The sequence below is a fragment of the Mobula birostris genome, chromosome 8 (genome assembly GCF_030028105.1).
Source record: "Mobula birostris isolate sMobBir1 chromosome 8, sMobBir1.hap1, whole genome shotgun sequence".
NCBI lineage: Eukaryota > Metazoa > Chordata > Chondrichthyes > Myliobatiformes > Myliobatidae > Mobula > Mobula birostris.
In genome coordinates this window covers 20612296-20628103 of record NC_092377.1, presented here as the reverse complement: position 1 = coordinate 20628103, position 15808 = coordinate 20612296, and the positions used below count along the sequence as shown (strand labels likewise).

Sequence of the window (15808 nt, the reverse complement as noted above, 5' to 3'; positions counted from 1 at the left end):
TGTGTGCAACTTCAGAAGCAGTGTAATATAACCTTCCATGGATAGTTCAAACTTTAATATCAAGCTCAAAATAGCTTTTTTATTGCTGTTTGTAAACCAAGAATAGATGAGCTTATTGCTATAATTTTACAATCTGAAGATCTTGTGCTGATAGCTGCTGGTTTTGGAACATTATGGCCTCCTGGGTGACATTAGCATTTAAAGAAAAATAAATGGACTCCAGAATGTGACTAAGTGGAATAAATAGCAGTGCATCTGCTTAAGCTCAGCAGCGCAGTGCATTTATTCACATTTCTGCAAACAATTTCTTTTGTACTTTTTGCCACCCATCTCTACCCCCAGTGTTCCCCATTGCACCGTGACTGAAGGGGAGAAAGATGCTTTATCCCTGTCTGTCAGACAGTGTCACTGGAAGGAGCACAGAAGCAATGTGCTTTCTTTCTGCATTTCATGTGAAGGTGATGCCTCCCACCCCACCATTTGCCTGGTTAAAGGTCATGAGTAACTTGGGCACGTGAAGTGAAAGGAAATTAATTGAGTTACGCTACAATTAACTCATTTGCAGGGTTTGGGGAAAAGAGCATTTGAAAGAGATAGATGGGATCGCACTACTAGGTGCTGGTAGTGGCCTTTGTGGCAGAGTAATGTTGGTTAATACATTCATATTGACCCAGAGCATGGGTTTCCAACCTTTTTCATGCCATGGACCTGTGCCATTAATTAAGGGGTCCAGGAAACCCTGACCTAGAGGTACAGAAAGAGCAGTGAGGACTGTCTGTGAAATTGGTGGCAGTGGGGGAGGGAGCTGAAATGACCCTTAAATACCACAAAGCAGCCAAACTTCTGCCCCTGGTGAAACATGGGAACGGATCTGCCCCTTACTCTATTAACGTTGTCGCTGCACTATTTTCCAGATATAAATGAATGCGAAATACTTGGGGAAGTGTGTGGAGAGGCTCTCTGTGAAAACGTGGAAGGCTCATTCCTCTGCGTCTGTGCTGACGATATCCAGGAGTTTAACCCAATGACAGGGGAGTGCCTTTTCCCTGACCCTCCAGGTATGGAGAATGAAGTAACCTTATCTTCTTTGTGGTACATTCTTTGGGAAATAGAAGGAACAAACATAAGTGGAAACATTTGGAAAGATTGTTTTTGGATTTGTGTTCTACATGTTAACACCTAGCCCAGACTGTAATATATGGTTTCACTGCACTTAATAATAGCTGAAATATTGTTATGGATAGTTACCTCAGACTTGATTTGAAAGCAAAGTGAACATATTTTACTTCTGTTCTGTTGGCACTGAAGCAGCTTTTGCAATAACAATAAAGCTATTACAGTAGACACACATTTCTGAAGTGTGCCTTGGAGAATGACAATGGTATCACTTTGCAAAAGTGTGAAGGATATCTCCAGCCTTTTTACACAATGGAATTCTTGTTTGGCCGTGAAGTGGAACGGCTCCAAGTTTTGTTTCCTGTTGTACCAGCTGAGGTTCCAAAAGTGTTGCGATATTTTTACAAATTTAATCTCTGGCTCCTGCTAATCAACCATGATGGTATAACAGAGCAGACTGAATGGGCTGAATGGCCTAATTCTGCTCTGTGTCTTATGGTCTTATGGATTTGGTATTATTCTTCATCTTCAGATGAAGCATAAGACTTTTCTCCTTGGTATCTTCATCCTCTCCTCAGTGTATATACTGTGAGTTCAGTCTTCACTTACTGTCTGTGCAACACTCCCTGCAATAGCCAATAACTAAAATTAAATTATAAGTATACAAAACAAATAGGTGCTACTAGCTTGCATGGTTAGAGATGTAGAGTCATAGAGCAACACAGCAACACCTCACACTTGTCTGCCATTTTTCCAGCTGGTCTAGATCAGGGGTCCCCGACCTTTTTTGCACCGCGGACCGGTTTAATATTGACAATATTCTTGTGGACCAGCCGACGGGTGAGGGGGTGGTTGTTCAAGTAGGGTTAAACTCACCTCAACGTGTCTTTTACAGTTAGGGTTGCCAACTTTCTCACTCCCAAATAAGGGACAAAAGCAGCAGTCAAATACGGGACACTTGTGTTTACCCCGAGAAAGACTACCATGACCATGAAGCCTTGTGCGGGCACCTGTGTGTGCATGTGTGATGTGCTGATTTTTTTCCTACAAATTGGTTTTGGCTTAATCTTCCGGATTCTGTTAAGTGAAACTATGCTGTACATACGTTATTTCTACTTTATATAGGCTGTGTATTATCATATAATTCCTGCTTTTACTATATGTTAGTGTAATTTTAGGTTTTATGTATTATTTTGTATGAATTGGTAGGTTATTTTTTGGGTCTGGGAACGCTCAAAATTTTTTGCCATATAGATTAATTGTAATTGCTTCTTTGCTTTACGCCATTTCGGCTTATGTTACGAACGGTTTCATAGGAACGCTGTACCTTAGCGGGGGAAATACGGGACAAGGGCTGTCCCGTATGGGACAAACCAATTTAGCCCAATATACAGGATGTCCCGGCTAATACGGGACAGTTGGCAACCCTATGTTCAAGATCAACAGTGCGTGACCGGGAATGAGGAAAAGTGCAGCTGACTCATATTGTTTCATATCGCCAAATCATATTGTTTCCTCGCGGCCCAGTGGTTGGGGACCACTGGTTTAGATCTTGCTGCTCACTACAACCCCAGTCTTGGTGTTTACCACATATTTACTGATCCAGTTAACCACATTATCATCCAGAGTGTTGGTATTGATAACAAACAACAATGGCCCAGAACTGATCGCTGTGGCACACCGCTAGTCACTAGCCTCCAGTCAGAGAGACAACCATCTACTTCCACTCTTTTTCTTCTCCCACAAAGCTAATTTTGAATCCAATTTACAACCTCATTGTGAATACCAAGTGATTGAACCTTGTTGATCAACCTCCATGCAGGGCCTTGTCTAATGCCTTGCCAAGTCCATCTAGACATTATCCATTGTCATTTATTGATTTTTTTGGTAGCCTCCTTAAAAAACTCTATAACATTGTTTAGGCATGACGTACCACACAAAAAACCATGTTGACCATTCCTAATCAGCCTCTGTCTATTCAGATACTTGTATATCTGCTCACCAGCCTCTTATTTCCCAGTTTATTTTTAGAGCCTTTCTTAAACAGCTGAACAATATTAAGACCATAACACCATAAGACATAGGAACAGAATTAAGCCATTCAGCCCATCGAGTCTGCTTCACCATTCCATCATGGCTGATCCTGGATCTCACTCAACCCCATATACCTGCCTTCTTGCCATATCCTTTGATGCCCTGACCAATCAGGGAACTACCAACTTCCACCTTAAATATACCCATGGACCTGCCCTCCACCACCGTCTGAACCAGAGCATTCCACAAATTCACTACTCTCTGGCTATAAAAAAAAATTCCTCCTTACCTCTGTTCTAAAAGGCCAGCCCTCAATGTTGAGGTTGAGCCCTGTAGTTCTGGATGCCCCCACTATAGGAATCTCCTCTCCACATCCGCCTTACCTTGTCAGTATTCAGTAGGTTTCAATGAGATACGCCCACATTCTTCTAAGTTCCTGTGAGTACAGTTCCAAAGTTTCCAAACACTCCCATATGTTAACCCCTTCATTCTTGGAATCATCCTCATGAACCTCCTCTGGACTCTCTCCAATGACAACACATCCTTTCTGAGATATAGGGTCAAAAACTTTTGACAATACTCCCAAGTGCAGCCTGACTAGTTTCTTATAAAGCCTTAGCATTTTCTCCTTTTATATTCTATTCCCCTTGATATAAATGCCAACATCACATTTGCCTTCGTTACCACAGACTCAACCTGTAAATTAACCTTCTGGGCGTCTTGCACAATGACTCCTAAGTCCCTTTGCACCTCTGATGTTTGAATTTTCTCTCCGTTTAGATAATAGTCTGCACTTTTGTTCCTTTTACCAAAATGTCTCATCAGATATTTCCCAACACTCTATTCCATCTGCCCATTCTTCCAATTTGTCTTAGTCCTTCTGCATTCAGATTGCTTCCTCAGTTCTGCTTACCCCTCCACCTATCTTTGTATCAACTGCAAACTTTGCCACAAAGCCACCAATTCCATGATCTAAATCTAAATTTAAGGAAAACCCCAAGGCATTCTACAAGTATGTGAAGAGCAAGAGGATAAGATGTGAAAGAATAGGACCAATCTAGTGTGACAGAGGGAAAGTGTGTATGGAACTGGAGGAAATAGAGGTACTTAATGAATACTTTACTTCAGTATTCACTATGAAGGAAAAGGATCTTGGTGATTGTGGTGATGACTTGCAGCACACCGAAAAGCTTGAGCATGTAGATATTAAGAAAGAGGATGTGCTGGGGCTTTTGGAAAGCATCAAGTTGGATAAGTCACCGGGACCTGATGAGATGTACCCCAGGCTACTGTGGTAGGCGAGGGAGGAGATTGCTGAGCCTTTGGCAATGATCTTTGAATCATCAAAGCAGACGGGAGAGGCTCCAGAGGATTGGAGAGTTGTGGATGTTGTTCCTTTATTCAAGAAAAGGAGTGGAGCTAGCCCAGGAAATTATAGACCAGTGAATCTTGCTTCAGTGGTTGCTAAGTTGGTGGAGAAGATCCTGAGAGGCAGGATTTATAAATATTTGGAGAGATATAATACGATTAGGAATAGTCAAAGTGGCTTTGTCAAGGGCAGGTCATGCCTTACAAACCTGATTGAATTTTTTGAGGATGTGACTAAACACATTGATGAAGGAAGAGAAGTAGATGTAGTGTATATGGATTTCAGCAAGGCATTTGATAAGGTACCCCATGCAAGGCTGATTGAGAAAGTAAGGAGGCATGGGATCCAAGGGGACATTGCTTTGTGGATCCAGAACTGGCTTGCCCACAGAAGGCAAAGAGTGGTTGTAGACGGTGACCAGTGGTGTGCCTCAGGGATCTGTTCTGGGACCCTTACTCTTTGTGATTTTTATAATTGACCTGGATGAGGAAGTGGAGGGATGGGTTAGTAAGTTTGCTGATGGCACAAAGGTTGGAGGTGTTGTGGATAGTGTGGAGGGCTGTCAGAGGGTACAGCAGGACGTTGATAGGATGCAAAACTGGGCTGAGAAGTGGCAGATGGAGTCCAAACCAGATAAGTGTGAAGTGGTTCATCTTGGTAGGTCAAATATGATGGCACAACATAGTATTAACGGTAAGACTCTTGGCAGGTTGGCTCTGCGGTTAAGAAGGTGTACGGTGTATTGGCCTTCATCAATCATGGAACTGAATTTAGGAGCCGTGAGGTAATGTTGGAGCTATATAGGACCCTGGTCAGACCCCACTTGGAGTACCATGCTCAGTTCTGGTCGCCTCACTACAGGAAGGATGTGGAAGCCACAGAAAGGGTGCAGAGGAGATTTACAAGGATGTTGCCTGGATTGGGGAGCATGTCTTAAGAAAGCAGGTTGAATGAACTCGGCTTTTTCTCCTTGGAGCGACGGAGGATGAGAGGTGACCTGCTAGAGGTGTATAAGATGATGAGAGACATTGATCATGTGGATATTCAGAGGCTTTTTCCCAGGGCTGAAATGGCTGCCACAAGAGGACACAGTTTTAAAGTGATGGGGAGTAGGTACAGAGGAGATGTCAGGGGTAAGTTTTTTACGCAGAGAGTGGCGAACGCATGGAATGGGCTGTCGGCATTGGTGGTGGAGGCGGATACGATAGGACCTTTTAAGGGACTCCTGGATAGTTACATGGAGCTTAAAAAAATAGAGGGCTATGGGTAAGCCTAGTAATTTCTAAGGTAAGGACATGTTCGGCACAGCATTATGGGCCGAAGGGCCTGTATTGTGCTGTAGGTTTTCTATGTTTCTATGTTTCTCAATCACTGACAAGCCTTGTGAACAATAGTGGTCCCAGTACTGACCCCTGAAGAACACCACTGGTCACTGGTAGCCAACCAGAAAAAGCCTCCTTTATTCTCTCTTACTGCCTCCTGCCTGTCAGCTATTCCTCTATCCAAGCCAGTATCTTTCCTGTAATGCAAGAGGGTTTTATCTTGTTAAGCAGGCTCACGTGTGACACCTTATTGGCTATCCTCCAATCCTCTAGCATTTCACCTGTGGCTAAGGACATTTTAAATATCACTGCCAGGGATCCTTTAAATTCTGCACTATCTTCCTACAAGGTCCAAGGAAACATATTTTCAGACTCTGGGGATTTATCTACCCTAATTTGCCTCAAGACGGCAAGCACCTTGTCCTCTAAAATTGATACACTGTGCATGACTTCACTGCAGTTTTGCCTCACTTCTATAGGCTCTGTGTCCATCTCCCGAGTAAATACAGATGCAAAAAATCCATTTAAGGTTTTGCCCTACTCTTGGGGCTTCACCATAGAACAGGGGTCCCCAACCTTTTTTGCACCGCGGACCGGTTTCATATTGACGATATTCTTGCGGACCAGCCGACCGGGTGAGGGGGGGGGGGTGTTCAAGTGGGGTTAAACTCACCTCAACATGTCTCTTACAGTTAGGGTTGCCAACTTTCTCACTCCCAAACAAGGGACAAAAGTAGCAGTCAAATTCTGACGAAGGGTCTCGGCCCGAAACATCGACTGTGCCTCTTCCTATAGATGCTGCCTGGCCTGCTGCGTTCACCAGCATTTTTTGTGTGTGTTGATGGGGCTTTTGTGTTTACCCCGAGAAAGACTACCATGACCATGAAGCCTTGTGTGGGCATCTGTGTGTGCATGCGTGATGTGCGCATGCGCGTACATGCGGATTTTTTTTCCACAAATCGGTTTTGGCTTAATCTTCCCGACTACACTGTACATACATTACTTCTACTTTATATAGGCTGTGTATTTAGCATATCATTCATGCTTTTACTATATGTTAGAGTTATTTTTGGTTTTATATGTTATTTGGTATGATTTGGTAGGTTATTTTTTGGGTCTGGGAACGATCAAAAATGTTTCCCATATAAACTAATGGTAATTGCTTCTTCGCTTTACGCCATTTTGGCACGAAAGGTTTCATAGGAACGCTGTACCTTAGCGGGGGAAATACAGGACAAGGGCGGTCCTGTATGGGACAGACCAATTTAGCCCAATATATGGGATGTCCCAGCAAATATGGGACAGTTGGCAACCCTACGTTCAAGTTCAACAGTGCGTGACAGGGAATGAGGAAAGGTGCAGCTGACTCATATCGTTTCCTCGCAGCCCGGTGGTTGGTGACTGCTGCCATAGATGACCCCACTGATCTTCAAAAGGATCAATTTTCTCACTTGCTATATTTGTACTCTTTGGAATTCTCATTTATTTAACATCCACTTTCTTTTAGCCTGCCTGATTTCCCTCTTAAGCATTTTCTTGCATTTCTAATACTCCTCAAGTACCTCATTTGTTCCTTGCTGTCTATAGCTGCAATGTACCTCCTTCTTCTTCTTAACTATGGCCTCAATATTGCTTGAAAATCAAGGTTTCTTACACCTGTTAGCCTTGCCTTTTATTCTGACAGGAACATGCAAACTCTGTACTCTCAAAATTTCAGTGCTGAAGCCTTCCCACTTACCAATTACATTTTGCCAGAAAATAACCTGTCCCAGTCTACACTTGCCTGATCCTTCCTGACACTATCAAATTTGGCCTTTCTCCAATTTAGAATCTGAACTTGCAGACCAGACATATCCTTCTCCATAATCATCTTAAAACTAATGGAAGTATAATCACTAATTGCAGTGTCTCCTACACAAACTTCTGCCACCTCCCTCTCTTGTTCTAGTATTGCCCTGTCTCTAGTTGGGAACACTATGTACTGATCAAAGAAACTTTCCTGAGCAGATTTGACAAACTCTATCCCATCTAGTCCTTTAATAGTACGGGAGTTGCAGTCAATATGTAGAAAGTTAGAATCACCTACTACCACACCTTATGTTTTCTTGCAACTGTCTGCGATCTGTCTACAAATTTACTGCTCTAAATGCCACTGACTACTGGGTGATGTAGAATATAACGTCATTAATGTGATTATCCCTTACTTATTCCTCAGTTCAACCCAGCTAGCCTCAGCAGATGAGCTCTCCTGTCTGTCCTGTCTTAGCACTGCCCTGACAGTTTCTCTGACTAGTCACACCACCCCACCCCATTTTATCCCTCCAGCTCTTTCATATCTGAAAAAACAGATCCCGGAACTTTGAGCTGCCAATCCTGCCCCTCCTGCACTAATGCCTACAGTATCATATTTCCACATGCTGATCCATACCCTGAGCTCATTCACCTTTCCTACAATAGTCCTTGCTTTGAAATAGACACAGCTCAGAATATTATTCCTACTATGCTCAACCTTTCAATTCACTGGTTTGTATGTAGGCTTAACAATAGATTTCCTCATAGCCACTTCACTATCTGCCCTGGTTATTAGAGAAGATCTATTGTAAACTCCAGTTAAACTGAAATTACCTTTCTTCATAAGCTTATTGGTACAAAGCTGATAAAGGGACAGAATAATATTGAGTTGGTGACTTTCTATAATAAATCTTGCCAGCATTATACTTCCTAATAGCACATTGGGAGAACACTGATTGCTACCTTCTCAATCGTAATCTGAGATGCTGGGCTTGCCAATAGCCCTGGAGAAATTACTGAATTATTTGCAAATATAAATGTTGCCACATTGGAGGGAAATTGCTCAGTGTTTCTGATAAAATGCTTGTGTGAAATCTGTTATCAGATGCTTTTCTGATGAGTTTTGCTGACGGTTAGTTTACATTTTGTTGTGTTTCACTAGAACCATATCTATGCCAACCAGCTAAACTCAGAATGGCTGACTCAGGCATGAAAAAAGCTGACAGATTGAAATAGACCATGTAAATGTAAAAAAAATGCCCTGGTTAAAATCCCAGTGCCAAAACCGCTACTTAAAGTCTGAATAAGTCAAATTCCTTTTTATTAATATTTCAAAATCATATTCTGCAATTGTTTTTTTTTATGAAACCTTAAACCAAGCGGTTTTGCAGATGACATACATAAATAAATAGCTGTGATGTAAGCATGGATCTAACCTGATCAAAGTGGCAGCTGGACCCAAGAACACATTTTAGCACTGGGAAATAGGAAACATCGTGAAATTTACTTCTCAGACAGAGGTGCAGCAGGACGTAGGAGGCCTTGTGCAATACTCTCAGGAAGTTAATTTACAGGTTGAGTCTGTGAGGTTCTGCCCAAAATATCTTTTCATGGTGCCACTTCAAAATGGTTATGACATTGATGTTCAGCAAGGATGGCGTAGCAAAATTTTCTTAATTCATCTCAATAACTTCTCTCTCCCCCTTTCTCCCTCTCCGTCCCCCTCTCCCTCCCCCTCTCCCTCCCCCTCCCCCTCCCTCTCTCCCCCTCCCTCTCTCCCCCTCCCTCTCTCCCCCTCCCTCTCTCCCCCTCCCTCTCTCCCCCTCCCTCTCTCCCCCTCCCTCTCTCCCCCTCCCTCTCTCCCCTTCCCCTCCCCCCTCTCCCTGCCCCTCTCCCTCTCCCTCTCTGAAGCGCACCTTCAATAACTCCAAAAGACTGAGGTTGGGTAAAATACTGAAAGGCTTTTATTCGCTGTACAATACGACCTCCATCGTGAGTGTCTGCCCCCGGACTGAGGGGGAGGGGCAAGGCGAAACACCTTTATACAGGACTCTGTGGGAGGAGCCACAGGGGCAGTCAGCAGAGGAGCGTGTCCAGACAGTTAACCCAGTTACAACATATATATGGTTTACCACATATACTTGCCGATAACATTAAGAAAGTACACACTGTGGTCGGTGGAGGGAAGGGGGCCCTTAAAGTCAACACTCAGTCGCTCAAAGGGGCGGCTGGCCTTCATGAGTTGTGCCTTTTCGGGTCGGTAGAAGTGCGGTTTGCACTCTGCACAGACTTGGCAGTCCCTGGTCATCGTCCTGATCTCCTCAAGGGAGTAAGGCAGGTTCCGGGCTTTCACGAAGTGGAAAAGCCGGATGACCCCCGGGTGGCAAAGATCTACATGTAGGGCGTATAGCCGGTCGATCTGCGTGCTGGCGCACGTTCCCCAGGATAGGGCATCAGAGGGCTCGTTGAGCTTCCCAGGCCTGTACATGATGTCATAGTTGTAGGTGGAGAGTTCGATTCTCCACCTCAGAATTTTATCATTTTTGATTTTGCCCCGCTGTTGGTTATTAAACATGAATGCGACTGAGCGCTGGTCAGTTTAGCAGGGTGAGCCTTTTGCCAGCGAGATAGTGCCTCCAGTGCCTAATAGCTTCCACTGTGGCCTGGGCCTCTTTCTCCACCGCGGAGTGCCGAATTTACGGGCCTTGAAGAGTACGGGAGAAGAATGCCACTGGTCTTCCTGCCTGGTTGAGGGTAGCAGCCAGCGCAAAGTCGGAGGCGTCACTCTCCACTTGGAAGGGAATGGACTCATCCACCACATGCATTGCTGCTTTGGCAATGTCCCCTTTAATGCAGCTGAAGGCCGCGGGGGCCTCGGCTGAGAGGGGGAATGTGGTGGACTTGACCGGGGGGCGGGCCTTGTCTGCATAGTTAGGGACCCATTGGGCGTAATATGAAAAGAAGCCCAGGCACCTTTTGAGGGCTCTGAGGGTATTGGGAAGAGGGAGTTCTAACAGGGGGTGCATACGGTCGGGGTCAGGGCCATGACTCCATTCTCCACGACACACACAAGGATAACAAGTCAGGTGGTCCCGAATACACATTTGTCCTTTTTATAGGTGAGGGTGAAGGCTTTGGCTGCTTGGAGAAATTTTTGGAGGTTATTGCTGTGATCCTGCTGGTCGTGACCGCAGATGGTGATGTTACCCAGATATGGAGACGTGGCCTTCAGTTGGCACTGGTCCACCATCTGGTCCATTGCCCTCTGGAAGACAGATACACCATTCGTGACACCAAAGGGGACGCGCAGGAATTGATAAAGCCTGCCGTCCGCCTCGAAGGCGGTGTAAGGGCGGTCCTCCCAGCGGATGGGGAGCTGATGGTATGCAGATTTTAGGTCTGTGGTTGAGTACACGTTGTACTGTGCTATCTGATTGACCATATCCGCGATGCGGGGTAGAGGGTGTGCGTTGAGCTCCATGAACCTATTGATGGTCTGGCTATAGTCCACGACCATCCTATTCTTCTCCCCGTTCCGAACAACGACCACCTGGGCCCTCCAAGGACTTCTGCTTGCCTCAATGACCCCCTCCCTGAGCAGCCGCTGCACCTCCGACTTAATGAAGGCTCTGTCCCCCGCGCTGTACCTCCTGCTTTTAGATGCCACAGGTTTATAGTCGGGGGTCAGATTGGCGAACAGCAGTGGGGGAGGGATCCTGAGGGTGGAGAGGCCGCAAGTGGTGTCGGTAGTGTGGCAGTTGGCATGATGTTGGGTGGGATGTGCAGGTCAGTGTGTGTGTGTGGTCAGTAGCGGGGTATGTGACGTATCCTTACAAAACTGGGGATTTACGACAGTAATTGGTGGGAAGGGCCCATCATACTTCATTGTCACGCTTTTCAGGTGGCTCTGGAAGTTGAGCCCCAATAGCACAGGGGCACACAGTTGAGACATGACCAGTAACGTAAAGTCTCGCGATTCTGTGCCCTACACCACTAGCGTTGCTACAGAACCCCCCCCCCCACCCCCCACCACCCCCTCCGGATGTCTGTTGTATGCGACCCGGAAGCCATGGTGCCCCTCTGGCTTACCGGCTGTATCACGAGTCCGCAATGCTGCACCGTGGCTGGGTGAATAAAACTCTCTGTGCTGCCTGTGTCAAACAGGCAGCTTGTCCTGTGCCCCTCCACCAGGATGTCCGTCATTGACCTTGCGAGCTGGTGCGGAGTGCTTTGGTCAAGGGTTACGGAGGCCAGGGTTGAGTTGCTGTCTTGGTCCGGCGCGGTAGGGCGCCCCGTGAGCACCCGTTGGTCGTAGGCGGTGGGAGGGGGCGCCGACCAAGATGGCCGCCCCCATGTCTCGCACGTGGTGGCGGCGTACAAGGAAGATGGCGGCAGGCAAAATGGCGGCCCACATGTCTCGCACGTGGTGGTGGCGTGCAGGGAAGATGGCGGCAGGCAAGATGGCGACCCCCACGTCTCGCACGCGGCACTGCTCAACCCCGCTCATGGTTTGGACTTACAGACCTTAGCGAAGTGGCCCTTCTTTCTGCAGCTGGAGCAGGTAGCTTGTCAGGCCGTGCAGCGTTTCGGGGAGTGCTTCTCCAGTCCGCAGAAGTAGCACTTCGCAGACTCGCGACTGGTGGCAGCCGAGGTCGATTCACCGGCGGGTTGCGGGGTCTGCGGCGCCCATGAGGCTATCGGGGGATCGCGTGCTTGGAGAGCTTCAGAGTTATGCAGAGCGGCCTCCAGCGTGTTGGCCAGTTCGATCGCCGAACTTAAGGTAGGATCGGCTTTTTCCAACAGCCGCTGGCGCACGTACACTGACCTGGTCCCCGTGACGAAGGTGTCTCTCACTAGGAGTTCTGCATGCTGCGCTGCTGTCAGCTCCTGGCAATTGCAGGCTCGCATGAGCGTCCGTAGGGCCTAGATGAACTCAGCACTTGATTTCCCCGGGCCGTTGTTGCCTTGTCGCTAAGCGGTGCCGAGCATAGACGCTGTTTATCGGCCACAGGTATTGGCCTTTGAGGGCGCTCATCGAGCCGTCGTAGCTCGGCTGGTCTCTGATCAGCGAATAGACCCGTGGACTGACCCTGGAGAGTAGAACTCTGTACTTCACTATGGGGTCGGTCGCTTTAATCTCCTCTATGTACGCTTCAAAGCAGGCCAGCTGGAGTTCGAAAACGTTTCCAGCGTCAGGCCTTTGCGGATTGAGGTCTATCCTGTCGGGTCGCAGTGTGTGTTCCATGCCTTAAAATGTACAGCGAATAAAACTAAAACGCACCTTCAATAACTCCAAAAGACTGAGGTTGGGTAGAATACTGAAAGGCTTTTATTCGCTGTACAATACGACCTCCATGGTGAGTGTCTGCCCCCGGACTGAGGGGAAGGGGCAAGGCGAAACACCTTTATACAGGACTCTGTGGGAGGAGCCACAGGGGCAGTCAGCAGAGGGGCGTGTCCAGACAGTTAACCCAGTTACAACATATATATGGTTTACTTCCCTCCCCCTCCCCCTCCCCCTCCCCCTCCCCCTCCCCCTCCCCCTCCCCCTCCCCCTCCCCCTCCCCCTCCCCCTCCCCCTCCCCCTCCCCCTCCCCCTCCCCCTCCCCCTCTCCCCCTCTCCCCCTCTCCCCCTCTCCCCCTCTCCCCCTCTCCCCCTCTCCCCCTCTCCCCCTCTCCCCCTCTCCCCCTCTCCCCCTCTCCCCCTCTCCCCCTCTCCCCCTCCCCCTCTCCCCCTCTCCCCCTCCCCCTCTCCCCCTCCCCCTCTCCCCCTCCCCCTCTCCCCCTCCCCCTCTCCCCCTCCCCCTCTCCCCCTCCCCCTCCCCCTCTCCCCCTCCCCCTCTCCCCCTCCCCCTCCCCCTCTCCCCCTCCCCCTTCCCCCTCTCCCCCTCCCTCTCTCTCTCTCTCCTACTAACCATTTCTCTTTATATTTCTCTCTCTAGCCCTCTCTTCCCCCATCTCCCTAACCCCTTCTTTCTCTCTGCTTTTGAAATGCACAATAATGCACAATAATATAGGTTATCAGACCTGTAGGTACTTTCTTGACGGAAAAGATCTCTCTCAGGGATAGCTCTGGAGCTGTAACAGCTAAGGGAGATCCGGATAGTCCATTAGCGTTTGAATGGTGCTCTGGGCTCCTGTACTTTATATCATACTGATGTGCAAATAGTAACAGAGCCCAACGTTGCATTTGACTCACAGCCGGGGAACGAATGCCCACACGTGGACCAAAAATTGACGTCAAAGGCCAATGATCTGTGCGTAGTGTAAATTGTGGACCAAAGAGGAATTGATGGAATGTCTCCAATTGTCCGAAGACAATTGTGAGTGCTTCCTGCTCAATCTTGGCATAGCGAATTTCTGCCTTGGTTAATATACTTGACTCAAAAGTGATTGGACCTCTCCTTCACCCAGTGGCATGATGCGTGAGATAACTGCTCCAACGCCATAGTATTGTGCTTCGCAGGCCAACTGTATGGGCGTTGATGGATTGAAGTATGTGAGTGTTTCAAATTGTGACAAAGCCTTTATAAAAGCCTCTTCGTAACAATCTGTCCACCAGCAGTGCATTGATTTACTTAAATGCTCATGAAGTGGTTTCAGCATGCTAGCTAGGTTAGGAGCTAACTTTGCATAGTATGTTACTAGTCCTAAGAAAGATATCAATTGACTTGCATTCTGTGGTGATGGAGCCTCCACAACTATCTTCATCTTTGATGGTACCTTGTGAAGCCTTGAGTTGTCAATCACATGGCCCAACATTCAAGGGAAGGTAAAAGAACTCACAATTGCCCTTCCTTGCCTGTATTCCTCGAGTCTTTGTAGTTTAGCATCCAAATTTTGTAGGTGCTCACGCTCATGTTTCCTGGTAGTGAGTAGGTCAACCAAGTAGCACTGCAGCCTGTCAACTCGCTCAGGATCTGGTCCATTGTTTGCTGAAAAAGTGCAGGAGCCGAGGTGATGCCAGGTGGAAGCTTTTGGTACCTGAACATTCCTTTGTGAGTCGTTATGGTTAATCTTGCTAAACGTATGTCCTCCAGTCAATCCTGCAAAAAGGTCACCAATGAGGGGAAGAGGGGGATTGTTCAACTGTTAGAACCAGGTTAATGGTTACATTGAAATTTCCACAAAGCCTTAAAGACCCATCCCTTCTTAGGACAGGAACCAGTGGAGTTGCACATTTACATTCACACACTGGTTCCAGTATCTTACTGTGGACCAGTCTTTCCAATTCAGCCTCAACCTTTTGTTTGAGGGCATCTGGAAATGGTCTTGCCTTCAGGTATTTGGGGATTAAGTTGGGCTTTACAGTCATCTTAACAGTGATTCCTTTCATACTGTCCAGTTCTCCATTGAATACTTCTGCATGTTCTTTCAATACCTCTTATCGACCAGTGCTTCCAGTGCAGTTCTTGCCAGTTGAGCTTGAGCTGCTCCAACCATGAGCAGCATAGGAGCGCTGGATAGCTACCTTTAACAATGTACAGCGGAAGTTTATTTTTCTGTTCATTAATGTCCACTGTAATATGTACTACTCCTCTCACTGGAACAGCATCGCAAGTGTAAGTCTTTAAAGTCAACCTTGCCCCTTCTGGGGTGAGATGCTGCAATTTCTCTTTGTAAGCTATCTCTGATACCAGCGATACGGCAGCACCCATGTCTACCTGGATCCTCACCATGGCCCTATCCAACTATGGGAGTCTTTGTGTCCTGAAACAGATAAAGCATGCAAAACTTCTTCGACCACAGACTGAGTCACTCAGTCCGTCCTCAGTATGCTCCATCTTCTTCTCATGTGTTTCTTTTTGTTTTTCCGAAAGTAATTCTTCTTCATTACTGTGTTTTTGGTTGGCAGTGCCTTTTCACTTTTACAGTTGTGTTCTCTATGTCCCTTTCTGCCACAGTTCTGGCAGTCTAATATCAATAGTCTTTTGATGAATGTCCAGTTTTGCCACAATGGTAACATTGATTGCCAGTTAGTGTCTTATTCCTAAAGTCAGTAGAAATTTTATGAACTTTGGGAAGATGTGCTTAATAGCTGTGCTTCTCTAGCTGCCATCTCCATAGGTGTACTAATCTCAATTACCTTCTGTAAAGTTCGTCTGTCTTCAGTGAGCAAACTTTTCTGAATTGCCTCACTATGCAGACAACACACGAGTCCATTATGTAATGTGTC

At 46.9% G+C, this 15808-nt stretch overlaps 1 protein-coding gene across 6 annotated transcripts in view; it reads left to right on the top strand.

The window, feature by feature from the left end:
* The window catches only part of ltbp1 (latent transforming growth factor beta binding protein 1), a 452733-nt gene that overhangs the window by 360314 nt on the left and 76611 nt on the right, over positions 1-15808 (top strand). For all 6 annotated transcript variants that reach the window (XM_072264871.1, XM_072264877.1, XM_072264876.1 and 3 more), the window contains one exon: positions 915-1058. In XM_072264871.1, coding sequence (XP_072120972.1) covers positions 915-1058 — 144 coding nt within the window. The remainder of the gene's footprint in view (positions 1-914; positions 1059-15808) is intronic.